The 26,949-nt window shown below is 43.7% G+C and overlaps 1 protein-coding gene across 2 annotated transcripts in view; it reads right to left on the reverse strand.

Moving 5' to 3' along the window:
• Positions 1-513: 513 nt before the first annotated feature.
• The window catches only part of DUSP10 (dual specificity phosphatase 10), a 91,158-nt gene continuing 64,722 nt past the window's right edge, over positions 514-26,949 (reverse strand). For both annotated transcript variants that reach the window (XM_078649818.1, XM_078649819.1), the window contains exons 3-4: positions 25,127-25,495; positions 514-1,647 (exon numbers count right to left, since the gene is read on the reverse strand). In XM_078649818.1, the coding sequence (XP_078505944.1) occupies positions 1,382-1,647; positions 25,127-25,495 (635 nt within the window). In that variant the 3' untranslated portion in view covers positions 514-1,381. The remainder of the gene's footprint in view (positions 1,648-25,126; positions 25,496-26,949) is intronic.

Consider the following 26,949-nt stretch of genomic DNA (forward strand, 5'->3'; position numbering starts at 1 on the left):
GAAAGGCTGCGGAGCTGGCAAAGGGAGTTTTGGTGCGAACAATGAACACACACACACAGTTTGTGCTCTTCTGCACATATGCAAAGCCAGAGATCTGATAACGGTGTTAATGCTTGAATGTTGGATTGTTGCCTGGTCCTAAGTCAAGGCCAGGAAGTTGAATTTAGGTTTCAGTAAGAAAGCATACAAGTTTTGGCCAGGCCAGTGAACATGCGCCAACACCTGTTGACCCTGATCGAGCCAGAGGGTAACCTGCACCCCATATTTTTGTATCTCTTCACTGGTGGCCATTGCATGACCGCTAGGGGCAGGAATGGCTGCATGTGTTTGTGAGTCACATGCAGAGGGACCAGGTTGATGGCCAAACAGTTTTTCCCCATGGGGTGGCCTTGCATCTTTTCCATAACTCATAACAACACTTTAGAAATGTGTAAAGCTGTTGCTGTACATAACAGTCGAATCCATTCTAATAACATCTGATTAAGCAACACAAAAACGCACAAGTCTCGAAAAAAAAGATTTCTTAATTTTATAATCAAAATTAGAATTGTACACAGACAACAGGAGCACACCAGTAGTTTGTGCGAAAAGTATCTTAAATAAAGATCTGTATTCTTACATTCTGATATACATATGTAACATGTTTTATGGCACTGTAACCAGAATCAAGTCAACACATAAAAATAAAGGAAAAACTGTAATTGCTTTTTTTTTTAATCCTTCTCACCAAGTTGGCGCGTCTTGCATCTTTATACTAAGCACCCAGTCCTAACCGGTTTGCACACTCAAAACAAATTATTGCACAAGAAGCCACTGAAGGCATATAATGGTCAAGTTCCATGTTGCTGTAACCTCTGAATCCCAAATAGAAAAATATAACATAAACACACCAACGAAATATATTCCAATTTTTCTGTGAACAGTGAGCAGTCATTTGCAAATACCAGTATACAGTTACTCGTCAGTTCTCTCCCAGTGGGCAAGCCATCTTTGCAAGCAAACCTTTGCAGGTGTCGGCCCACACTTTTTAGGTAAGTAGCCATTTACTCCATCACCCCAGCTGTCCATTACAGAGCTGCTTGCTTCAGTCTATGAACCTGCACAGACTACGAGCCAAAGCTGAGTAAGAAGCAGTAAGCTAAGAATGTTGTTGCCTAAAAGAAAAGCGATTTGCCTGTTGAGCTTTTCTTCTCTTGCCATCGTCAGACGCGAGCGGGAAGTGCTTTGGAAGAAATTAAATACACCCTTGGCTTATTTTCCTTCATGAAACCGTTTCAGGGTTCATTTTGTAATCCACTGGGCTCTCTTCCCCCTACATTAGCATGAACAGGGTGAACAGTCAAAGAGTTCTGCTGTGAAAAGCTTTCTTCCTCAGCTTTTGTTATACCACAGTCTCCACCCCCAGGAGTTTGGGAGTCAGGATACGAGGCGTCACCCCGTTATTTAGGTCTTCTTCAAACTCCAATAGCTGCCCCATAAAGTTAAGGTTTGGAGAAATGATTGGTCGCTTTCCTTTGACAAATTTGTAGGCGTCGGTCATGGTCATCCGCGTGTGCTTCATCAGGTACGCGATGACGATGGTGGCGGAGCGGGAGACGCCGGCTTGGCAGTGGATGAGCAAACCTTTGCCACACTGATGAGCTTCCTCTGCAAGGTTAAAAAACACACAATACAGTCAATGAGATGGCTTCAGCGGGTCATGCAAAGCATGGATGTGTTCAGTATGTGCGTACAGTGCTGCAGCAACAAAGCATGTAAAGCAATCTATGTGTCACAGTATATAATGTGATTTGGTACACAAAAATATGATAAAAGTACACATAGTAACAACACAGTTCTATTACTAAATTAATGAATACCCATGATCCATAGATATTAGCCCACAAAAAATGATGGGAATCCATTTAGTTTCACTTTTTAACAGTGAATCAGTAGATCATGTTTGTGGTAAGTATATTTCTTCCCTTCCAGTGTTTTGAACAGTGCAGAAAATAATGCAAACTGACATTTAGGGATGTAATGAAAACTTATGGCTTGGAAACATTTATTCAGTTGTGGAATAAACTGTTCTATATAGGACAACTCAGCAGCCGGTTATAGGAGGCAGCCAGTCCCTATCCAGTCAGCAGAGATTGAAGATAGAAATGTGCTGGAAAAGAAGGGATCATAATGTACTCCACTTCGCCGACAGAATTGGAAGAATTTTGGCTATTCTGTGTTGTGCTAGTAATGCAGAGTTATGGGCAAATTCCGCCAACCGCCATGTGGCAGAGTTTTTTCTCACACGCAGCTCGCACGTAGTAAATTGCTGAGTGCGAGTGATATTTGGCATCCCCTAGCATGATTTTCAGTCACTAAGAGAGCACACGGTGGGATTTCTCCAAAGCTGGCGGTTTTGGGCGGTCGCGACTGCTCGCTGTCAGAAAGCTGCCACTTGAGTAGAAAATCTACTCGAGCAGCATCAAAATCAATTTGAGAAACGGTGCCCTCTGCGTGGTGCTGTTCATGCTTATTTTTCAGTGCGGACAAGCTCCTGGTGCTAAATCACAGCACGAGCGGCACGACATTCCTATTACTGTCCGTTTGCGGAATTCTATGTAATTTTGCAGCTGTTCTGTTACACCGCGAGTTTTGTCCAGGCGTATGGAAAAGTTCAAAAATCCCAATATGAAAATGTGCTGAAGGATCAGGATCGCTGTGTGAGCCATATATGGTCTTCTTGGATCACTCATGCCTCCAACAAGTTAGAGCCTTGGGGAGGAAGTGGATTTTGCCTCAGAATTATAAAATGTAGATAGAATAGGCGTTGTTGATGGAGACGAGTTAGAGACAGAGCAAGCCCTACTCAAAGATTGGGAAACAGCATTGTGGCTCCTTTAGCTTGCTTAGAAAGAGAGTATTATCAGTAACTTCTCTAGCAAGGTACATCTCCTGGTGCCAGGATGAGGCTGAATGTGCTGCCTTGAGGGGTTAGGACATCTGTTTAGAAAGGTATTGGGGCTGGAAGAAGACCTGATGCATTTTCTCCTTCTTGGCCTCCTTTACGAGGCAGCCAAGCAGGGGATCATGGGACCACATTTTTTGAATTTCAAATCAATGAATGATAGAAAGTATTTCTTTTTTATGTGAAAGATAAGAGGTGAAGCTTAACTATGCTCTGAGAAACTTCGCAAAAGAAGCATTATTAAACCGTGTGCTGTGTGTAGTTGGTGATACCGCCATGCTTATTTTTTTCTATCATGTAATTTTAGCTGCTAACTTTTTGCATTTTAACAGCATAATCTGGTGAATAAATTGCCTGAAGATGTGTCTGACAAGTAGATTGTCCCTCAACAGAAGATTGCAAAAGATTCATTCAGGGATTCTGCAAAGCACCACACAACATAGACTGCCATACAAAGCTTGGTGAAGGGAAAACAAGGGCTTGTTTCATCAAGTGGAATGCAGTATTTATTGTGGTAAATCCTTATGTATGAGAGGCGCATTGGAAATCTTGCAGGCCTTTCAAAGTAGCCGGCAACAGCCTGAATGAACTTAGGCAAGGTACTGGCCGTAAAGTTGTGTGAGTCAGATGGTGCCCACTAACTCTAGAGCAAAGCCCAGCGGGCACACATGAATGGTCTGATATGTCCACATGCCTTACTTTGTTGATAAGGTGTGTACTGCCCAATCCCCAGGTCCCCAAATAAAATAGCAAACTTAAGGGTGTTCCTATGAGTTATGCCAGGATGGCTAGCACACCATTTTATTATACGGAAATGGCTTTTTTCTCATATGAGCTTACACTTTTGAAAGAGAACTAGCCCCATGAAAAGCATGAAAAGCCTGTCAATAATTGTGATTACTGTATGCAGTTTAATGTTTTCAGTAATAAAAAAAAAAGTGCCACAGTGCTCACGTGGCGTCCAAAATGACAGTATTGCAGTTTGCAGCAGCACACACTTTGCATTTGCCAATGCTGTGCTTTGTGTAAGTAGGGCCTCTTATAGGGGAGTGATTCAGTTAAGGACTGAAGAGACTGGAATCAAAGATAACAACAGCAACGTGCCTCTCAGACCATGGATCAATGATTATTCTATCAGTGAAAAGCTCCAAAGGTTGTCTCCCCTTGTGCACAGTTAATGAACTTAGATTACTTGTAGAATATTAATGAAAAAATTGCTAGCGTTTTCCCTATCTTGCATTGATATGGGCAACTCACGCATTTGGAACATAGTCATTACTCGTAAAACAGGTAAGTTGACTGTGTCAAGCATTTATCTTTGAATGAAACAACGAAATTAAACAATAACATACATAACTACATTTTCGACCAAATCAATACATTAATCGAGACAGAACAAAAATGAACATCTCACAGCAAAAATCGTTGATGCATTCTACACAGTGGACATACTAAACAATACATATACTGCGACAAAAAGACATACTATACAGTAGATATGCCCCATTGGACTACTGTGTACGTGGTACTAACCACATAAGAAAGATAGTATTTATACCAGCTTATAGTGAGTAGTGTTGTAATTATTTTCTAGGTGTGACACATGTTTTGCTTTTGGGACGAGAGATACATGTAAAGGATTAGACAAAGGAGGAGTCTTTGAGTACACGGATAGGTGGCAAGTTCTGATTTAAGGCACAGATTAGTTCCAACATAGGTTATGAAGCAAGAAACACCTGCCATTGTGTCGTATTATTACCCTAGTGGGGAAGTTGGAGGTGAGCAGACAAGGTAAATAGATCATAGATGCCTGCTATGGGTTTTTGGGGTGTTTTTTATACTCTGGATGAGAGAAGATTTTCTATTTTGAGCCTTGCATTTTGAATGTCATCCTGACATGGGTAGGAAGACAAGGCAAGCATACCAGAAGGGACACTATCACTTCTCTTCTTTCCAACCCTCTGTGGTAGTTGGGGGCTATACTCTCATCTTTTGAGAATAATTTCAGCTGGTTTCTAGTGAGGTCTGAGCGATTTCTAAGAAGATCAAACCTATAGAATACTAAGGGGCCTATTAGGATGGCAGGCGGACCTGAGTCCGCCCGCCATCCTAGCGGGAACGTGACCGCCCGCCTGCCTGATGATGCGACCACCACCGCGGCAGTCGCATCTGGCATTTTAATATTGCGGTGGGTGCTGCTGGCTGCAGCATCTGCCGCAATGGTAAAATGCCATGTTGTGCATTTCTATGCACAACATGGCAGGCATCGCGCGGTGCCTGCCACCTTGTGCATGGACATGTAGGGGGGTACCATAGGTACCCCCCAAGTGCACACTCACACACCCCCAGGGGCCCGCAACAGGCCCCCAAAGCATAACCCCCATGGAGAGTCCTTTAAATTAAAGCATCATAATATGGATGGAGGTCAGGGCCGGACTGGCTACCGGGCATTTTGGCATTCTGCAGAGCTGGGGGATGATGTCACTGCGGGCAGGCTAATTTCGTAGATGGAGACCTGCATGTGCTTCGAAATCAACAATGCAAAACGAATTTCGTTTTGCACACGCAGGTCCCCATCAACGAAATCAGCCACCAGCTTGGGAGCATGACAAAAAGCCCGGTACCCAGTCCGGCCCTGATGGAGGTACCTGCTAGGCACCGCCACCATATATGAGCCCAAACTCTGCCCGGCCGGCAATCGTAAAGATTGCCGACCGGCGGAAAAGCGACAGACTGACTTTCCGTCCGCCGTGATACCCACCGCCATCGTGTTATGGCGCTGGGTAATTCACGTTACGATGGCATGACGGTTGGTGGCGATCGTTACGCCATCGTAATCATTCCGCTAAGTATCCAAATCTATTTCACCAAACCAATTTGTTCGATTTCCAAGTGAAATGTAATTCACCAATTCAGGGAACCCTTTATTATTGGAATAGCATTCTACAAGTTAAGTTTTCTTGAAAGAGTAAAATACACTTTTCTGTTACCATTTGCTCCTCCACCGACCCCCATTTTTTTATCTCCATCCCTACTCCCCTATTTGTTCTATCTCCCCCTATTTTAAAAAAAACATCGACTGATTTTGTTTTTCTCTTGCACCATCCTCTATCACCAGAATTCCCTTTGCATTCCACTACCTCTTTGGAAATTGTTTGAGATTCTAGTGTGTTTTAACCTTTTCCGTGCGACCGCGTTTCCCCCTCCGGTGCTGGGCCGTAATAGAAACGGGCGTGGTCATGACGGAACGGTTCCGTCATGAGCACAGCTCAACCGTAGCTCATGACGGAACCGTTCCGTCATGAGCATGGAAGGGGTTAAAAAAATGTTTATTCAACTGTTTCAGGGTTGTTTAAGCAGTATTGCCTTAAGCTGCAACTCTCACTTTCAAAACATTCTAGTGGTGATGCTTTAAGCTAGGTAGAGTACCACTTTGTGGATGAAGGTCCTGATGTCACCTCTCTGCCAGCTTATAGAAAGAATATGCCACCAGCCTTTATCCAAATGGGTGCTGCTAGTGCATGTGCGATACACAATAATTACTGGCCACATCAGAATATATTCCAATGCATCTTATGAAAACTATTCGGTGGGAAAAAACCTACTTCCTTTTTTGAGCAATGTCTGTGCCCCTGAAACAAGGTCTCAATGTCCATTCATAATCCTTTCCAAACATCTGCACTATTCTATGTGTACTTCCTCCAGTACATAACAATACACTTTGGCAAGAGCAATCACACCCATAGATGTCTACAAAAACAACTGCTACCCTTTCACCATTACCCTTGAATTCCATGGATCAACCATATAGTCATGTTTTCAAAAATAACATTTACAAAAATGAAAATATTTTCTTATACCTATGTCACAAATTTAATCTTAACTTTTCTTCTAAAAAAAAAGCTACGCCCACTGCTCTGTCAATGCGTATTATTTTGTATACGTCTTTGCTAGATCCCTTCCTCTGCCTTCACTAGTCCTCTGTTTCTTTCCTTTAGGATCCCTCATGTCTGCTTACTTCCATCTCTGTTGATGACTGTATGGAGCCTAAATACCCATATTTTTTTAACACTTAATTTTCTGCATGTTGCTTTCATCAATGGCTATATCCAGGTTCACTAACATAATTCGCTCTTTATCATGGACACATTTCCCCCCTGGCCGCTCTCATGTATTTTCACAGTTATTGCTTCATGGATACTCCTTCAGTCATTTAGAAATAAACAACAGTAAAATGATCAGGCTCGACTTTCCCTCCAGATCTTTATTTTTAAGTAGGAAACATCTTTCTTACTCCATCCATGATAAATTGCATTAGCTCTGGAATTAAGGCCTTTCCAGCCCAGGCAAGTAATCTATAGAACAGCTCACCAGATAGGATGTAGGTAGAGTAGCAACTTCCATTCAGGAAGACACACCTATTTTTTATTTAATAAGTAGTTGTCAGCTGTTTCTGCTCTTTGCACAGGGTGCCTAGATGCCTGATGATTTGTGAGCGGGATACAAATGTGACCGAGAAGATGATACAGTCACCACATTTGCAATGGGCCCACAAAATATTATAAAGAAAAATAAAATATAACGTACCCAACGCGGCGTCCTTGCTCCGGACCTCTTCTTTGCAGTAACTGGACCAGATGCAGGCACTCCCCCGCCCAATCCTGGCGCGGTTGGAGGGGTCCCTGGTTCTGAGGCTGAAGGCGTTGTCTGGTTCATCGATGAGGGTCTTTGGGCACTGGACTTCGAGTCCCAGGGGGATGTCCTTGTGGTCTTGGATCACTCGGGCACGGGCCGGGCTCGGAGGGGGCAGAGTGGGTTGGTCTTGTGCTTTCTGGCTGGCACCATGGGTATGGTTGTTGAAGCAGAGGCTCTGATTATGGGAGTCCCAGTCTTTAAGAGGGTCAAGGCAGGCAGGTCCTCCGGGATTAAGCAGGAGCAGGTTCTAGGATCGACAGGCAGGTAGGGCTAAGGCCAAGTCAGTTGGTGTCGTCCTGTTGTTGGCAGCTGCACGGCGGGTCTTCTTCTTGATCTTCTTTCTTCTTTTCTTATCGGGATCTGAGGAAGGAAGGTTCAGGAAGCCCCTAAATACTGAATATAGGGGCGTTATGGGTAGAGCAAGGGCAGGGACCAATAGGTCCCTGTCCTGGGGTGGGTACACCCCCTAGTCTGCTCCTCTCTGGTGGGAGGGGGACAGGAGCCTAGCTGTGATTGGGCAGGGCTCCCCATCCTAAAGATAGCCGGAACCCGGGGTCGTGCTTCACCTCGCCTCTCCCACCTGAGAGGTGGGGTTGGCACAGGCTGGCACCCCCTCCTTCCTGACGTAGGGTTTCCCCCCAGTCTTCCGGCCGGAGTGGGGGTCAGAACCAGTGGGGGCCAGTTGCTGTGTACAGCAAATGGTCTGGAGAAGCTCACAGAGGCGGCATGCCTTTGAACCTTCTCCCTGCCCATCCTGGGGGAGGAGTCCTAGCACCTTGCCCAGGATGTGCATTATTGCAGGCCCAGGAGAGCGGGGGCTCTCCACCCAGGGGTCCAGCAACATGTCTGCTGTGTGGCAGCCTAGGCAGCCTCTCAGTCCAGACGTGGATTATAGGTTAGGTTTCAGGGGGCATCTCTAAGATGCCCTCTGGTGCATTTTACATTAAATCTCACACTGGCATCAGTGCGGGTTTAATGTGCTGAGAAGTCTCAGTCTTTAGTGAGGCCATCATGGTGCTATGGAGTTCGTAATGTCGACCTCCCAGCACCATATACTCTTAATGGCAGCACAGAACTTACAGTGCCCAGGAATGACCTGTGGTACTGTAGGGGCACAGGGCTCATGCACCTGTGCCCACACAACTAGCATAGGGCACCCAGCTAGAGGGCTGACTGAGGTATGCCAGGACAGTGGGTCTTGTGGGCATGGCAAACGAGGAAGTGTCTACTACAAAGCTCCTCCAACACTTGGGTTTGCTCCTCAGTGCACAGCTGCAAGGAAAGCCTGTGGCTTTTTTACCAGTTCACAAATTTGAAAACCAATGTGTTTACAAAGCAAGGTCGCTTTTTATTTTTATTTTCAAATCATTTTTTCATCATATTTTCATGATCGCTGAATATCTTATTTTTTCATATTGAAAATAATCCAATGCATCCTTTCAAAGGTTTAAATCACCGTAACATTTGTTCCCAATGCATTTCGGGCGGTCATTGCGCCCTTCATCAGGGGTTAATTCTAAAAGTAAAGAAAGTACGTATATCAATAATCTGTCTCGATTTCTACTCCCTGTTTGTGTAATTATTACACAGGGAGACACGGTCACCATACCCATTTAAATATTCAGACTAACAACCAGTGAGGAAAACTTTATTAACTTTTGAAGCACTGCATGACAACAAACATTAATAATATAGCACAGACCCTACGTCTGATAGAGCATGTGTGAGACACGTCTATCTTCACTTCACAGAATTGCAGCATGTAGCATGATAGTCACTATGATAATACGGACTTTAAAACAGGGAGTAGAAATCGGGACAGATTATTTATTAAGGACTTTGTGCCAGAAACGTGCTGTTATGTCCGTGACAGCATGGAAATGATCAATCTTGTGGAACACCATCCCTATGACCCGAACAACCAAACACTTTGCACGCTAGACGTAGAGTCGCTCTACACTAATATTCCTCAGGGAGCGGCTCTACGGGTCATGGAAAAGATACTTGACTCCAGACCTAGACCACATAGTGTTCCGACACTGTTTGTCTTGCAATTGCTAGAACTCTGTCTGACCAGAAACTTTTTTATTTTCGACGGGACATTCTACCAACAGATAAAGGGATGCTCAATGGGAGCTATTTTTGCTCCTCATCTGGCCATTCTTTACATGGATGCACTTGAAACAGGTACAATCCTAGCCAACACAAATCCATTTAGAACCAGCATTGGTATTTGGCGCCGGTACATAGACGATATTTTTCTGATTTGGAATTCAGAGAGAGAGACTCTCAATTCATTTTTGCACTGGTTGAACAACAACTGTGACAATTTGCAGTTTACTCTCTCAAGTGACAAAACGGAGATACCGTTCTTGGATCTCCTTATTTACCATGAGGCAGGTGAACTACTCACTCGACTCTATAGGAAGCCAACCGAGCGGAATACTTTACTAAGGTACAATAGTAATCACCCTAAAGCCCTGAAAGACTCACTTCCCTACTCACAGTTCCTGCGGATTAGAAGGAATTGTTCTGCTAAAGTTGATTACTTTAAAGAGGCTGCGATCCTGTGTTCAAAACTGAAATCAAGAGGGTATCCGAACAGGTTAGTGCGTAATGCCTCTAAACGTGCATGGTACTGTCCCAGAGAGGTTCTCCTCCAACCAAAAACTAGGCCCAGTGCAGGCAGGATTGCCTGTGTTACAACCTTTTCCCCAATCTCTGATAAAATTCGGAAAACAATTCTACGTCATTGGCCAACCTTAAATGCAGGTCAGCTGGCCTTTGACAAACCCCTGTTTGCTTTCAAGAAAAGCAGAAATATAAAAGACCATTTGGTACGAGCAGCCCTACCGTCGCAGCCCCCGTCAGGTACAATTGAGTCTAGTTGGGGCCTGCCCCCAGTTAGAGGCCATGTGAAATGTGGGCATTGCATTGTTTGTGATTTTACACTTGAGGGGCGCACGTTTAGTCACAATAACATCACGGTTGAATTAAGAGATTTCACAAACTGTAATAGTCACAATTTGATTTATGCGATTCTATGCCCTTGCCCGCTGATGTATGTGGGTCAAACCACTCAAAAGATTAAGACCAGAATAAGTCAGCATCGAAGCCGCATTAGGTGTGGTACTCCTAATGCGCCCCTTGTTGAACATTATGCCAGCATGAAGCATACAGCGGATGACTTGCAATGGACAGTTCTGAAATCCGTCAAACTACCGCAGAGGGGTGGTAACCTACAACAGTTGTTAAATCGTGAGGAATTGAAATCCATCATTCAATTCAATACTATTCGGACTGGGCTCAATCGGAGTGAGGACTGGACTACGTTGCTCTGATTGAACAGTGAACAATAAATCAAGATAAGATAGTAATGGACTATGTTGCTTTGATTGAACAGTGTACAATGAATCAAGATAACACAGTAATGGACTAACCCTCTGGGCCAATGCTTCGCAGTGAATACTCCATGAATACTCCATGTTTACATGGAAAACTGTAAATGTGTCCCCATGTAAATGTGCCAATTAATGTTTCTTACTAATTATGTGTTTCACTTTTTCTGAAGTCACCTTGGCACTATTACCATGTTTGCACCTGTACTCCTTGCCCGGTATTTATCCATTACAAAATGGCCCCCGTATTAGACATCTGGCCTCTTAGGCATGGCACCCGCAGTGAAGGTCATGTGACCTACGCGGGTCATACTATCCCGGCGCGCTCCCTCAGCCCACTGACTTCCATTCGGCACCGACCGAGAAGCCACGTGAAGACGAGTCCTCATCGGGACTGAGTAAGTAGTTGCTGAGCGCCCAAGCTGTTTAGTTATGACCCACCCGCTGTCTGCAATGTTTTCATTCCTTTCCCCTTTTCCTTACAGCGTCCAAATCCACACTGTTGGGACCCTACGTGCACGGTCCTTGATTACCTGCACTTTTAATTTTATAAACTTCGCATTGCGTGCTAATTGTAACACTGCAAGGTAAGCTAGACCCTCTCGCCGAGTGCCGCCCTTAGTCACAGAGCCGCTCCCGCAGCCTGAAACTTAATGCGCCTTTCTGTTTTCAGCGCCACTTTCACGGTTGAAAACGATTAGCACTGCCTAATTGTCTCTCTTTACAAAACCCGTACGGACCCCCGAAGAGACCTCCATGCCATTTTACTGACTGGTATGTTTTCCGGTGCTAGCGGTTTTAACTAAGAAATTATGGGGTGTGTTACTTTTAAAACTCGGTGAAACCAACCTTGCGCCCTCCATACCATTGTTTCTCTGAACCAATTGACTAAAGGGTACCACCACACGGGGACTATAAGCGACCCCCGCCCTCATTCCTAATAAATAATTTTTGTATCACAGACACGTCTTATCAACAATCCTCATACCCATCTGAATGGAGCACGATCACGTCACGTCACTGTGATTCTCGCAGTCCCTCACGCACGCCACTGCGATTCCGAGGGGCTGTAAATGCTGTTACTTGATGCTTGATTGAGTCACACTCACTGTGCACTTGGCCACACACTGCGATTTCGATGTATAGTTGGCATGCGTCTGAAAAACTGCTCTTAAGTTGTTTGAAATATCTTTTTTCTTCGTCTCTCCCAAACAGGCTTCTTTTACAATCAGGCATGTCTTTTGTATTACAAATGTCCTGATGATGATCCCATGTACATTATTGAGCAATAGACACCCATGAGTGGGTTCATATTCACAATACTGATCAATAAGATTGTTTATATTCCACTCCAGGCGATACTGTGATTGATTCTTTTACCTTTTAACAGTACCCTGTCTTTGCTCTCGTTCTATGCCTGATAGACACCCCTTTCACCCTTATGCTATTTTTCTGTTTCCTTCTTTTCATGTACGACACAGGCTTGTGTCTTGTGATTATATTTGTATTGTTGGATTGGACATTGCTTCTTTATAAAATAAACTCCTCTCCCGGCTGGGTTTGGAAATTTTATAACACGTATAGTTTTCCATTGTGTTTCTATACAGTATCGTTTTGTTGATTCTGAATAAGCTAAGGACCGTTTTGTTCACTATAACTCTGTTATACCCATGGTACTTAGCTATCTGTTGGGTCTCCCTTGTTTCTTAAAAAACTTTCTCAAAATGTGGCATAATGCAAAATGGGCTTTAACTACAGCTGAAAGTGGAGCTATTTCATCCCGCCGAGGACGGTATCTGTCCTTTTATTTGATATCAGTTAAAAATAGCCTCCAGATTAACATTTTAACCAAAAGGTAGGTTCAGACATGCATCAGCCTGCGTTTCATGTGCCTACTCAGTGCACACTTTTTAAATGTGCTGCAACAAAGGAAAGTGCGACTAGAAGATGCTGCTGTGTGGAACGCATGCACATGTTTAGTTTCATAGTATGGAAGTTGTTTGGTAGTGTGGTGCCACTAAGCATATGTTCTGATCATGGCTTATCACTTAACCAAAGTATGTGGTCCTCTGCAAATCCCTTCTTTCGCGTGCTCTCCTACAGCTGAAATTACATTAATTGCAAACAAATTAAAACTAGTGTTAAGCAAATAGAAACATGCAAAAAATGCCTTTCCTATATTCCCAAGTCATTCCTTTCCTTTACAGCCAAGCGAGACCGATTGGCAGTGCCAATGCTTGTTAAAAAAGCATTCGTCTTGCAAGGACTCTAGATCGGACTCGACAAGAATAACAATTCCCAACATGGAACCTGTGCCTTCGTGTTTGGACAAGAAGTTGTTGAAATTCCATAAATCTGAGTTTCGTTATTTTAAATCTCAGCAGACTGGCCCCAGCTCCCTCCGTGCCAAGATGGCACGGTGATGTCATCGTCACCGCGAACATCTGCCGTGATCTGAAGGTCACGCGCTTGAAACCCGGCAAGGCGGGCTCGGCTTTCGCCCTTCCTAGATTGCTAACCTTGGGTAATAGGACCGTCTCTTATTTACAGCGCCTAGAAACACCGAAGCCGTTTTTAATACATCATTATTTTTTTCGGATTTAACAATCAGAGAACAAAATGGGATCAACTGAAAACTGCCCGGATGCTGTGGCATAAGAAAGTTTAATGCAGGGACCTCGAATGCCATGACCACCAGGACCGCTAAGAATAGGCCGTGTTTAGTCAGACTTGTGGGATAAACTTGGCAGTGGGAAATGTCAGGGTAAAATTAGTAAAGTGTCTGGCTTTGAAGCCATGCAGCCCTGCCCTCTGTGCCAGCAGGTCATATTACTTTAATTCGGGACGGCTTTTAAAGCAAACAGGGCTGCGCGGCGGGTTCTCGTGAGGGAATCGTTGCCTTATATCACTCGGTGTAAACAGCGAGGGCACGTGCGAAGCTTCCAGAGCGGAACGGCTGTCCGGCTGAAACCGGAGCGACAGACGGATAGAAAGTGTGAACCGCACATGCATTCATTTTTAATGCAAACGTGCTTGCACTTATGAACCTGTAGATAACCTCGCATGTGCACGCATGCATACCTACAGGTGGACCCAATGCTCTCAGTGATACATGCATTTGTATATGGTTCTAGACATGTAAATAAATGCATTAATGCACCCAGTCCTATATGCCTTTACCCAACACTTGCGTTGCATTTATGCATGGACTCTGGCACACTGTGCAGCTGTGTCATCGCTGCCACATTTTGGCTTGACCCTGAAATGTCTCCTACATTCTTTTTGGATTGGAAACAGTATGTGTGGACCGCAATCCTGAGGGACACCCCAAATGTGGTACTCGAGGTCACACGCTTGGTGAACTCAGAGAGGAGGCACTACTTTGGTTTCTCCACTCTGTATTCTCGAGGTGGTAGCCTCTCTTCCTTTTGGCTCTCAGAGTGGACATGAGTGGACCCCCATGAGTGGACCCTTCTGCTATAGGTGAGTCCAGCATCAGGAGATGGGAGCATCCTTTGAAGGGCCTGATGAAGCTTTACTGGCCTGGCTGGCTTCTGGTGATTCTGTCTGCATGGGGTCCCTGGCCAGTCTAAAGAAACTGGAAATGTGGACCAAGCCAGGGCTTTAAGTGGGATGAAAAAACTGTAGGCCACTCAAAGGGGCATGGCCGATATAATTATGGGCGTTGCTTAAAAATACATAAGCTTAAAATCTGTACTTAGCATAGTGTGCCGCCTGACTGGTAATTTTCTGCTTCTGTTATTGCATCCAGATATATAATAAAACAAGTAACATTACACGTACAACATGCCAGGAGTATTGGCTTTGCCAATGGTTGTTAGTTGCATAAGAGAAATAAGCAACAACCATTGCTTCTTTGTATATAACATTAAAAATGCTTCAATTCTGAAATAATGAGGCTCTGAAAGAACTATAGCGAGTCTCTTTGAAGTTACATCAAAGGCAGTGAAGGGAGATATGCTGCAGAGGTAAGATTTATTTTTTCATCCTGTGGGTGATGGCAAAATTGGAGAGTGCACCTGTCTCAGCACATGCTTTTGAGCCCAGCCACTTAAAGCCCTGGACAAAGCATCTATCAGCAGCGTGTAGCTCAACCAACGACCAACTGTGAGTCGCACTATGGGCATTTCTGCTACAACCCCCTGCAAGAGAGACTGAGTTGTGACTTTGTCGGGTGACCACACTACTTTCACCACATTTAGGACCATATGTATCAAGGAACCATTTTGTGATTCTGTAATAGCGATTTTTAAGAAATCGCTATTTCAGAATCGCAAAATGGTATGTATCAAGAAAAATGCAATTTTTTAGCGAATTCTTGATATTCCTTAATTGCGAATTCGCAAATTGCAAATTCGCAATTAAGGAATACTATCCCATTCATTTCTATGGGCCTCCTGGCCCATAGGAAGGAATGTGAATTTATTCACAATTTGCGATTCGCAATTTGCTAATCGCAAATTGAGAATAATCTCAAGGGTGCAGGGGTGTCCAAAGGACACCCTGTTGCACCCCTGAAATAAGTATGGGTGCACATGTTGTGCACATACATGCCCTAAGGGCATGTATGTGCGTCACATGGCACTTTGAAAAATGCTGAAATGTGCATTTTTCAAGGAAATCGCAACTTACCACCAACTAGAAGTTGGTGGTAATTTACGATTCCTTAAGGGCATTTTTGAAATTTTTTTTGCTTAATACATTGCATTTAAGGAATTGCAAAATTTGCGATTCCTTAAATGCAATCGCAAAATAAGGAATGGCAAATTTTGCGATTCCTTATTTTGCACCCAAATTCTTTCTAAGGGGACCTGGATGGTATGGGTGAATCATTTTGTGGTTTTAGGATTGCATCTCATCTCATAGCCAACACATGCTTCTCTGGCAAACTTAGGTGGTTCTCGTGGTGTGAAGAGCCGCAAACGCAAAGTCCAGAGTCACTAGGCCCCTAAGGTAGCAAGATATCCTTGTCCCAGGAGGCAAACCAGGACATCTACCTAACTCCCTAGTTCCAGTAAATGCGCACATGAACTCTGCAGAGACGTTTTAAAGAATGGGCAAAGTGGGCTCAGGCCCAGGGCCCCAGCCTTTCTGCCCCCCCCCCCCCTATGGAGCCAGCTCTGTTCTGCCGAGGGTCTTGCCCTGATGACCTTTAATAATTATGAAATAGATTGTTTTAAAAAACTGTTTTAATGCATCATCCATTTCTTCTATCTCAAAACAGGACCTCTCATATGGGAAATGGGAGAGTGTCACAGAGATTATTTGCAGTAATATTAGTGAGCTGCTGCTGTGTTACAATATTGAAAACACACCTCACTATCCCTGAATATATTATGTAAACACATTTATCTTTTGGATGACTGTGCCTGTGCACTTTTAGTGAACTGGCCAAAAGGGCATGAAAGTACTGAAATTGGTTCATAAAGCCAAAGCTGTTCCGAACAGGGGTCCCAAACTACTTTCTGCGCAGGGCCCCCCAAATCCTTAAGATGTCCCGGGAACTCTGAGACACTCTCCTTTACTTTTCAGCCACAGGTGCATTATAACTCGTGCTTTATGTGCTGCCTTAGATGCTCACAAACCTCCAGGGCTACAAACCGTACATGTCACAGTCTAACTACAAAGAGACTGTTTCAGCAAGAAGACTATGGGCCAGATGTATCAAGATACCCTTTTGCGATTCTCAAATAGCGATTTTTAAGGAATCGCTATTTGAAAATTGCATAATGGTATGTATGTAAAAATTCGCTATTTTTTAGCAATTTCTTAAAATTCCTTAATTGCGATTAGCAAATTGCTAATCGCAATTAAGGAATCATTTCCCATTCATTTCTATGGGCCAGGAGGCCCATAGAAATGCGCATATGGCCCATAAGGGCATGTATGAGCGTCACATGGCACCTTTAGAATTTTCAAAAAGTGAATTTTTAAAAGAATTCACAAATTACCACCTAGTTGGTGGCAATTTGCGATTTCTTAGCCTAAATTCGCAAAGCTTAAATGCTACATACATAGCATTTAAGGAATCGCAATTTGAGATTCCTTAAATGCTTGCGCAGAATTAAGGAATCGCAAATTTTGAGACTCCTTACTTTTGCGGTGCGATTTTTTGATACATCGCATTTGCCAATTTTTTTGTCGCAAACGCTGCTTTTTTGCGAATCACAGCGTTTGCGACAAAAAAACCAGATGATACATCTGACCCTATATCCTCCTTTTGTTACAAAACGTCTCTGGCTGTCAAAACCAGTTTATGAACAGTAGCTGTCTGCAGCCACAGTGTCACAGTACTACTGGCTCTGTACAGCAGCTTTCTGGTTTTCATTCTTTACATTTGAGGTGTGGTCCGATCTTCCTGAACATTACAGCCAGGCAAACATTATAGCATGTGCACCGCCAGGGGCCTGCCATTGTTGCTGCCTTGTTGCATTATCCTTATTCACTGAATATATTTTTAGTGTTATTCATGCTTTGCTGACCTATCTTTTATACTGTACTTACACACATACACACACATATATTACATTGTTGACTTTCTAGCCAAGGAAGAGGTATATATACTGATCAGTAGCTTGTTTTAAATGTATTTGTATAAAAAGTGCAGGGGGGGCTGTTAAATAAACTGACGTATTTCGACCAGACATGGTCTTGCTTATGCCTATTAGCTAATTAATATTTCTTTACTTTCTTCTTTTTAAAGACATTTAAGAATGTGTTTAACATGCTCGCTCCCCATTTCATCATGATACTTCATAAATTTACAGTGATGTTTCTCAATTTCATAAGAGGTTTCTTTCACTTACAGCTTAAGTGTTCCATTGGCATGGACGTGTCTGTATGTTATTCATTTTCATCATTAACGTTTCAGTTTGCTTAATTAATCTGGTGGTGTTCGTTATTCATTGAATCTTTATTTTCATCATTTTATTTATTGCCCTTCAGTGAGTAAATAGTCAGTCTCTGCCTCTAGTGATCTATTTAGAACTGGAATAACCATTTCTGTCCTCCAGAAGGCTCATTCCATTTGTTTATTTACTCCCATCAATGAGCACATTCCAAACACAAAGGCCAAATTAAGGATCAGGTGAAGATACAAGCTGGATTCATAGTAGGTGAGAAAAATAACACATCCACCACAGCAAGATGAGTGAAAATAAATAAACTCCTTTTTAGGGTGCTTTCCCTCAACCTTTTGCTTTTGTCTCTCCTGGTTTTCTGCTGATCTATGTGTCAGCCTTAGAACTTTGAGGGCTTTTGATACTTCGATTAAGGGCCAAATTGCTGGGCTAGTCATATGCAAACTGGTGATTGGTGTATACATGATTGGCTGATTTGAGTTAGCTGATAGTCAGTCCCTTGTCTGGGGGTAAGACATATATCTAAGGCATGTAATTCAAATGCAGCACTGGTTGTGCCACCCACTGAGGTAGCTCTTCAAACGTGCCACAGGTTTGCCCTGGCCGGGCCTGTGTGTGTAGGTTACTGTTACTCTGCTTAGCATTTAAAAAGCTCGATGCCAAGGTTCGGCATGTCTCTTGCTACATCAGAGCACTCCCTGGGGGGAGGGTGTAGTGTCAGGAAGAGGCAGGGCATGTGCGCTGTGTGCTACATGCAGTAGTAGTAAATGGCACCAGATGGTGTGTTCGGTATGGTGGGATCTCCTTCTCCTTCTCGCATTGATTAAAATGGGGGATAAGTGGAAAGGTTGTTAAGCAGTATTTCCTACGTGCAGAAGAGTAGCAATATAGTTTTTGATATTGGTGAGTTAGTAATGGCAAATCTTCTCCGGTAATGCAAGTGGGTTCAACATTACTAATGATGTGGAAATGCCACTTTGGGTAAGTGGGCATTTCTGGGCTTGTGGCTCTGCGTGCCTGTCAGCATGTCTCCAATCCACATCTGGGTGCCCTGGCGACAGCTACATCTCTCCATTCCTGATAGACGGCCACAAACTATGGGCTCAAAGGGAACTGCAGACCTCTGACTCTGAGAGGCTTTCATGAGATGGATAAGTGGGGGTGGAATCGGTACATGCATTCAAAGAGCCAGGATATAGCGGCATGGATTCACAAATTTAGCGGCACAAATATGGAAATTTAGCGGCACAAATATTGAAATTGAGCGGCATTTTTGCGACACTTTATTTTACTCATAATCATTAATTTTCACTTTACCTTGAGGAGACCTCACTTTGACAATGTAAAGACAGTGCACAGGTTCTTTTGCTTTAACATTACAAATAGCCAATGTGGCCGACGGTACTTCCACAAAGCGGGCTTTTTTACTGCACTTGCCAGTGGATTGTGCCGTCCTCCCGTTCATTTCACTTGCCATAGCATGGACATTATTTCACAGTGATCCGGGACGTGAAAGAAAAAAGCAGTGTATACACAACTATTGCTGTGTGGCGCCCTATTTTGGACGCATTTTCACTCCCATTGAATAGTGTCTCACAAATGAATCCATGCAGAAAACGAGGAGTCTTTTTCTTCACAAGAATAAAAAACAAGCATTGGCATAGCCAATAGGTCTCCCCTTTGGGACCTTGTAAGTGTTTAGCTATGCAACGGTTATTGCTGTTGCGGTAAGGATATGTGCTGCATAACTAAATACTTATAAGGTCCCAAAGGCGAGACCTATTGGCTATGCCAATGCTTGTTCTTTTTGTCTTTGGACATGCCACACAACATCAGCGATGCTGTACAAATTAGCCAAAAGCCATTGGCTAAGCCAGTAGGTGGTATAGGCAAAAAATAAGCATGAAGATCCATCTGCGGTTGCGCAGCCCAGAAAAATGCATCTTAAGGCCCTGATGGATAACGCAGTCACATATGGCTCATAAACAAAATGGAGAAGGGAGCTGCTCCCTGGTGGGTGGATTCCTTCACCTGAACATAAGAAGTGGAATGTTCTTGGTTCCTGTCTGCACAGTAGAGATTTCTGAAATGTAGATCCTCGTTGGCCCACACATTCTCAGGCCAATAAATGGTTAAATGCACATGTTGCAACATAAAACTGTCACACTTGCTCATCCTAATGTCAGGTAGATGATGATTAGTCTCACTACAAATGAAGAAAATTAGATATTTCCCTTTCGACACGTGACATTAAATTAAGCTAAGTCAAAATGACTTGGTACAGTTAATTATTTTCTTGATCAAAAATGACTTGGTACAGTTAATTATTTTCTTGATCAATTATGTAAAGTTTGCAGATATAACTGTTAGTTGTTGACCGCTGTGAAAGTATAATTCCTTGCTTTTGACAGTGCCCATGTCCCCAGACCTGTGCACGAGTAAAGTGAAACCAACCAAACAGATGTTTAGAGCTTTGGGTCAATGGCTGATTGTTAATGGGTGTGACTTGTATGGTGTTATTTATTTATTTTTATTTCATGATTATGTGCTTTAACAATATTGACTACAATTAAATGACATGTTTTATATTGTGATGATTATTCATTAGCTGTTAACAATGGTAAATGCCATTTAAGTTGAGTAGATGCAGAACAGTATATGTTCTACTGGTAGCTGTATTTCTCAGAAAAATTGCTAATCATTTGTATGAAGATGTGTGAAATTACTATTCTTTTTTTATTTAGGCATAGTTTGTACAGCTATTAAATAGTTTTACTGTAATTTATTTTTGTTTGCGCTATTTTAAATAAATGTTTTAAATTGAAAAAGCACGCTTTGGCTTATTGCTCACTTTTCCCACTATTACAGCGCTTCAGATAACACCGCCCCTCTTGGTAAAATTCTAGCCAGATGGCAACACTAATCAGTACAGAAGTGTAAGGACAGCAGGTGACCTGATTGAGGGGAGAAGAGTTAATAGGGATTTGTTGATTTCGCAGGCACTTTTGTAAAAATTGCGGCATTTTTACAAAAGTGCCGATTTCGCGGGCACTTTTGTAAAAATCGCGGCATTTTAACAAAAGTGCCGATTTCGCGGCAAACCGCGAAATCCTGGAGGGTCTGACTAAAGACATTGATCAATCCTCCCAGGGTAGGATGGCAGACAGGACAACATTTAGAGAGGGCCTGTGCATTTCAAAGGTGGACTTTTGAACTGATCTCATCTTCAAAGGTGATTGTGGGTATAACTACTTGGGCTCCGCCTTCAGGAGTGAGTAATGCTTTTGGGATTTGAACCATACTAAGCTGGTTCAGCACAGGGACATTGACAAGAGGAACCATAGGGCAGGAGGGAAAGCAACTGGATTACCTGCACACTTGTGATGGCCTGGAGGTTGTTGTGCTCCAGAAAGGGGACTATCACTTGGTAGATTTTGCTTGGATGTTGCTGGCCTACAGCTAATTGCCAACTGTCATGGCCCTGGTCCCTAAGCACTCTCCAAAGGCCAGTTGGCTGCCCTCCTGTCCACAAGATCCCAGGGACAGGAAGGATCGCCCCATTTCCACAAGATCATAAGGACCACGCAGGATGCGGCGGAAATTGTTGGAAGTGATCGTCAGTTGGGACAAGGACTGTCCTGATGTAGGCCGTAATCACGCTGTGCATAGGAATATGCTTGTAAAGATCAGTGGCCCACCTGGGGTGCCGGAACGTGAGGAGTTCAAGGAGTACTGGGGAAGTTTGCAGAGTCCGAGGGACCCGTGCTTGCAACTGGGTATCTGTGCTGGCTGGCACTCCGTAGCGTTGGGTGTCCAAAGGGTGTTGCGGGATGTTTGCTGAGTCCGCGGGACCTGAGCAGGAAGCCTAGACTGTCTCCGACCTCCAAATCAGGAGTATAACAATGTCTAACATTGCGGCTCTGACATTGTGGTCTCCATCCAAAGTCGCCGCCTCCCTCTCCCCAGACCCATGCCACAAGGTACTCTGTTGTTGAAAATTTCGTGACTGGACCGAGGGGTTACCTTGTGCCTTGTGTGCACCCATAGCTGGCGGCTTGGAGCAACTGCAGCTCACACCTCCGCCTGAGGGGAAACATTTCTCCAATTTGGAAGTGCGCCAGCTCCTGATGGCACAGTCTTTTACCTATGGGGGGAAAGTGATCCCACACTCGTGAAGGTGCCACTGGGTGCCTGAAAGCCAAATCTGGAGGGACGAAACCAAGTAACTGTTTCCTTCCGATATAGGTGGTTTCGACAATCTAATCAAAGTGTCGCCATTTGGGTACATCGTGTATTGTTGGCTGCTGTAGTTTGAGTGGCTGAGGTGCTGGAACACAGGACACCAGTGATTTCTTGACCATTACAACTGTACGGAGTATGCGATATTGGAAATGTTGTGTTTCATGCTAACGTGTTAGCGGGAAAGTGGAATACCTCTGAATAGCCTGCATGTATGTTTCTGTTGCTTTTGATGTGGGAGGGATCGTTTAGATTGTGAACCCCTCAGAGAAGTCTGTGCATGGGATTTTGTTGCTCAAGAGGCTGAGGGGATAACAGGGCAAGTGAATACCTATGACAAATACATATCTGTTCATGCCATTTCGCTGCTAATGGGAGAATTCAACAATTTCATATAACTGTAAAGCATATATCCAAGGTGTATGTAATTTTAACTTCAATGTGCGTGTATTTACAAACACCAGTGTTTTATACGCACGGTGTGGATTCTTTTTGCAATGTACTCAGTATGTTGTGAGGGTGGTGTTGAGCCAATACTTTACACTTTGGCCCTGATAATAAGCCTGACTGGTCTGTGGCAAGCTACCCAAGGGTGCGCATAGGTTATCAGACAAGTGTATCATACTCATCCTATCTAGGACGGTGGATTCTGTCTGGCTTTGATGCATCCCAGCCAGCCAGAAATCGCGGGGTCGAACACCTTTCCTAACCTCATCCCACCAAACCAAATGCACAGGGACCTGTACTAGCCTTCCCTTTACCTACATAGCTGCTCCTCAGGCTCTGCATGCTGGGGCCTGCAAGAGCCCCTATGTCAACAGTGCTCCCTGTGCATGGTTTCTGGCCATGCAAAGTCACACTTTTACTTTTTAATTCCGGGTTTTGAAAGAAACCCACAAAGTAACAAGAATGGGAACTGATTTCCGGGTTCAAGGAACCAGTGGCTAGCATGCAGTAAAGGCTGCTGCAACACATACTTTTGGTTGATGACAGGCAGTAAAATATCTTGGAGAAATTAAGCCAAGCTTAGGTATGCAAACCCTCATTAAGCAGAGAAAGAAAATGCTCACTCATCCAATTGAATTTCTTCATTTTTAAAACCCAGAATCTATGAGAGAAGACACTCCACTATGTCCACTCCACTCTATGCCACTCCACTCTATGCTATTCAACTGTACGTCACTCCGCGGTATGCTATTCATCTGTACGCCGCTCCACTGTATGCTACTCCACTAATCAAATCCTGAAGGAAAGTAGAAATGAGCATTGGCAATCCCTATTGTTTAGGCTATAGTATTATAAAGATTATTTTTTTCAGACATGCACGCCCACTTACAACACAACTTGCAGCAGTGCGTGCTTCCACACACAGACGCTTCCTTATGCCAAGGTGTCTGAAGCAACCATTAAACCTACATCTGCATTCTGACCTACACAATCCCTAAATGTACACATATTTATCTGGATGTAGTGAACTAGAATCCTATTTGGCATAAAACGGAGTTGTATATTCAAAATATATATTGTGGTTTTGCTTTCGAGAGTGCTCACTTTCACTTCCAGTGGCTACTTGGCAAATATATATGCAGGATGAAGTGTCCAAAGTGATCTAAAAGAGGATTATCTAAATTTACATTTTGCTTTTGATGAGACTGTTTTTGATCCATTTCCGTGAAGGTGCTTGCTGCAAGGGACTGTGTATACCTACATGCTGCAGGTTCACATCCCAGAAAGAGAGCTCAGTGGGCTAAGTACCAGTTCCTGAGACCTAATTGTAATCAGCAGAGCATGATTGAATAGTTTGGGGTTTTAACTCAAGCTCACATTATTCTTAATAATAAATCACCAGTGATTTGGGCAGTAAAAAACATCTACTGAATGCCAAAGAACATATCTGTTTACTTTAATTATTTCCAGTTCACCTTCTCATCAATGAATGTACTCATTCTCAATTGCATGATAGGGCATGATCTATTTGAGTGCAAGGAATTTAACATTTTTCTTCCTCTCTTTGCCCAAACCCAGTAATGGGGGAGAAGGAACATGCTACTGAGTTGGAGTCCACATTTTTGCAATAAACATCGAAAAGCCTTACGCTAGACCAGCATACTCATATGTTGAAATCCCTCCCACCCGGCCCCACTGCTTTTACCTGTTCTGACCGCGGCTGCATTGAGCAGATGCATGACTTTTCAAACCTGGATGGAGATTTCTTCCACTCGATTCAGCACACCCAGTCCTTTTTTTCTACTCTGAGTGGAAACTAGTTCTGGACTAAACTAGAACATGACAAAATGCAGCACCCATATGACCATAGTGCTTTGTAAACAGGACCTAAACAAGGGGGAAGACCTCTCTTCTTCTATGGCACTGCTCCACTGAAGCTATCACTGGGGGAAGTATGAATCAGGAATGTGACAAAGGTACTAGTCGTTTGGCCTAGACCGTGAAGGCTGGTTCCATTCAACATGTTCCCCTCACAGAAGGCAGTAGCTCCGCCCCTCAGTGATGACAGATATTTTTTATTGTTGCCAACTTCCTGTTCTGATCATTATATTATAAAGACCATTAATTGTTTATGGCCGTATTAAGTGATGATCGATTCTGATCATTTAGATTGGGAAGACTAAAATATTTGAATGTATACATCTGCCCTTCACTAATTAATTTCTACATTGGTTAATTTTGTAGCACCACTGAAACTGTTTAAATAACATCCATTTAGAGAAGCCTTATACTTGGCTCCCTGCCAGCATTCTGAGCCCTGGGAACTTCGAAGATGCATTTATTGAATGCTTGATTCAAATCTGGTTTACAACTAACCAAATAAACTTTTAATATTCTAATCTTTCAAGAGGCATGCATAAATGATCATCCTAATTCGGGTTTCTTCAAATAGCTGAAATATAATAATCCATTTCAACCTGATTAAAAAACACTATATTCTCAAACCATTGTGTGATTCTTACCAATGAATTCAAAGGCCTCTTCGAAGTACTGCCTGAGATTCTGCTTGTTGCTGTCAGTTGCGGGCAACCGCTTATAGTTGAAGATACCTTTTTCGTAATGATACAGAGGAAGGTGGGTGGTAACATTGACTATGTACTCAATGTTCATCCTCTGCATTGTCTCCAAGTCCTGAGCATCATGTTCATTCCCGAGAAACAGAAAGGGCAATATGGAAGTGAGCTCTGCATTTTCGATGTCAGGGGTGGATGGGATGGACTGAGGTAGTATGGATGGCACCATCAACGCTCCCCCTCCGTCTGGGCACTCCTGAAGTTGGAGGGAGTTATCACAGAGGTTTTCATGGTTCTGTTTAAAAGTGCTGAGTCCACCTGCAATGGAATAAGTAAAGCTGTTACATTCAAACATAATTTTATAAACCATTGTCAATATGCAAAAAAATTATCTATCAAAAGCAATAATTTTCATAGTGAGAATCAGAACAGTGATTTTTTTTTAATAGGTGAAATTTGATGTAGACAGTGAGAGAGGCACTCTTTTGTGCCAAATTCATAGAATATAAATGTGTGCCAGTCTCGTACTAATAGGTACGCATTAAAGGGGCGTCTGGGCCTTGACTACGGCTAGAGCAGCACAAATTGTAGTATGAGGTGAATTAGACACAAACCATGCAGTATCTCCACAGATTTTAATATTATTGGCTTAGACAATAATATCAGAAAACTGGACCATAGCTCAGTCAGTTGCTGCCCACAGCATGCTCTGATTAGTAGTATGATCACTCAGTCTCAATAACTAAATTGGAAAAAAAACATTCTAAAAATGAAATGCCTCATGCGTGAGCAATGTTACTAAAACAGCTGAATTTTTTTAAAACTCAGTAAACTAAGAAAACAGAGAAAAACAATAATTACTATGGCCAAAATTAGTAAAGTGAATGAGGGAGTTGGAGGTTGGAGCATACCAAGATGGCTGCTCCTGACTCGGCTCTGTGCCTCACCAGCCATCTCATCCGTCCAGGCTATGGCCATTGTTGCCTGGCCCCGATTCACAGCAGAGATCTCTGGAATGAACGTGACTGGGCAGACTTGACTCCGGAGCTGAGAGGAGAGGAGATGAGCAGACGGGGGACTCAGGCCTAGGGACATTGTGGCAGCACCCGCCTTTCCTGAGCACCTAGCTGGCTGCCACCTCTCGAGGCGCGATCTTTTCACAGAGCTTTTGCTGCAATCTCTGCCTGGGATCACAACATGCAGCCTCTTGGACACCTGCTAAACCCCCCATGAGAGCGACCCCAGTAGCCGTTTGAACTGACACCTTTGCGGACCCTGAGGACACTCGGGGTCCGAGGTCTAGCCTGCTTTGCCTTGGCCCTATTGTGGATGTGATCTTCTACAGATACTACTGATTGAGGTGACATCCTCCTGGCTCTGCCCCACCTTTTTCCCTGCTGGCCCCTTTTGCTTCGACAACAGGGGTGGAGGAGTGGGCTCAGGAACTGACCCCATCACAGCGGTTAAAGCTGCACGCCCTCCCTAGCTACATCATTGCCTTTCTGCTGCAGTGGAGTAAGACAGTAGACCTCTCCACCCTACTTTCTGCCTGGACTTGGCCCTGGATCCTCGGTTAAGAGGAACTCTTCCCTACACCCTATTTCGACTCGCACCATTCATTCTCGGCTGAAAGCGCATCAGGGCCCAGGCAGCTTCCAAATTCCCATCCAGTTGGGCCCCAAATTCTGTGCATTGAGAGAGGTTGACCGGACTCCTAATCCTCTGGGGCCCATGGAGGACACACAGGCTAGTAGGCGTGCCACTTGAATGAC

This window comes from Lissotriton helveticus, chromosome 6 (genome assembly GCF_964261635.1).
Source record: "Lissotriton helveticus chromosome 6, aLisHel1.1, whole genome shotgun sequence".
Classification (NCBI taxonomy): domain Eukaryota; kingdom Metazoa; phylum Chordata; class Amphibia; order Caudata; family Salamandridae; genus Lissotriton; species Lissotriton helveticus.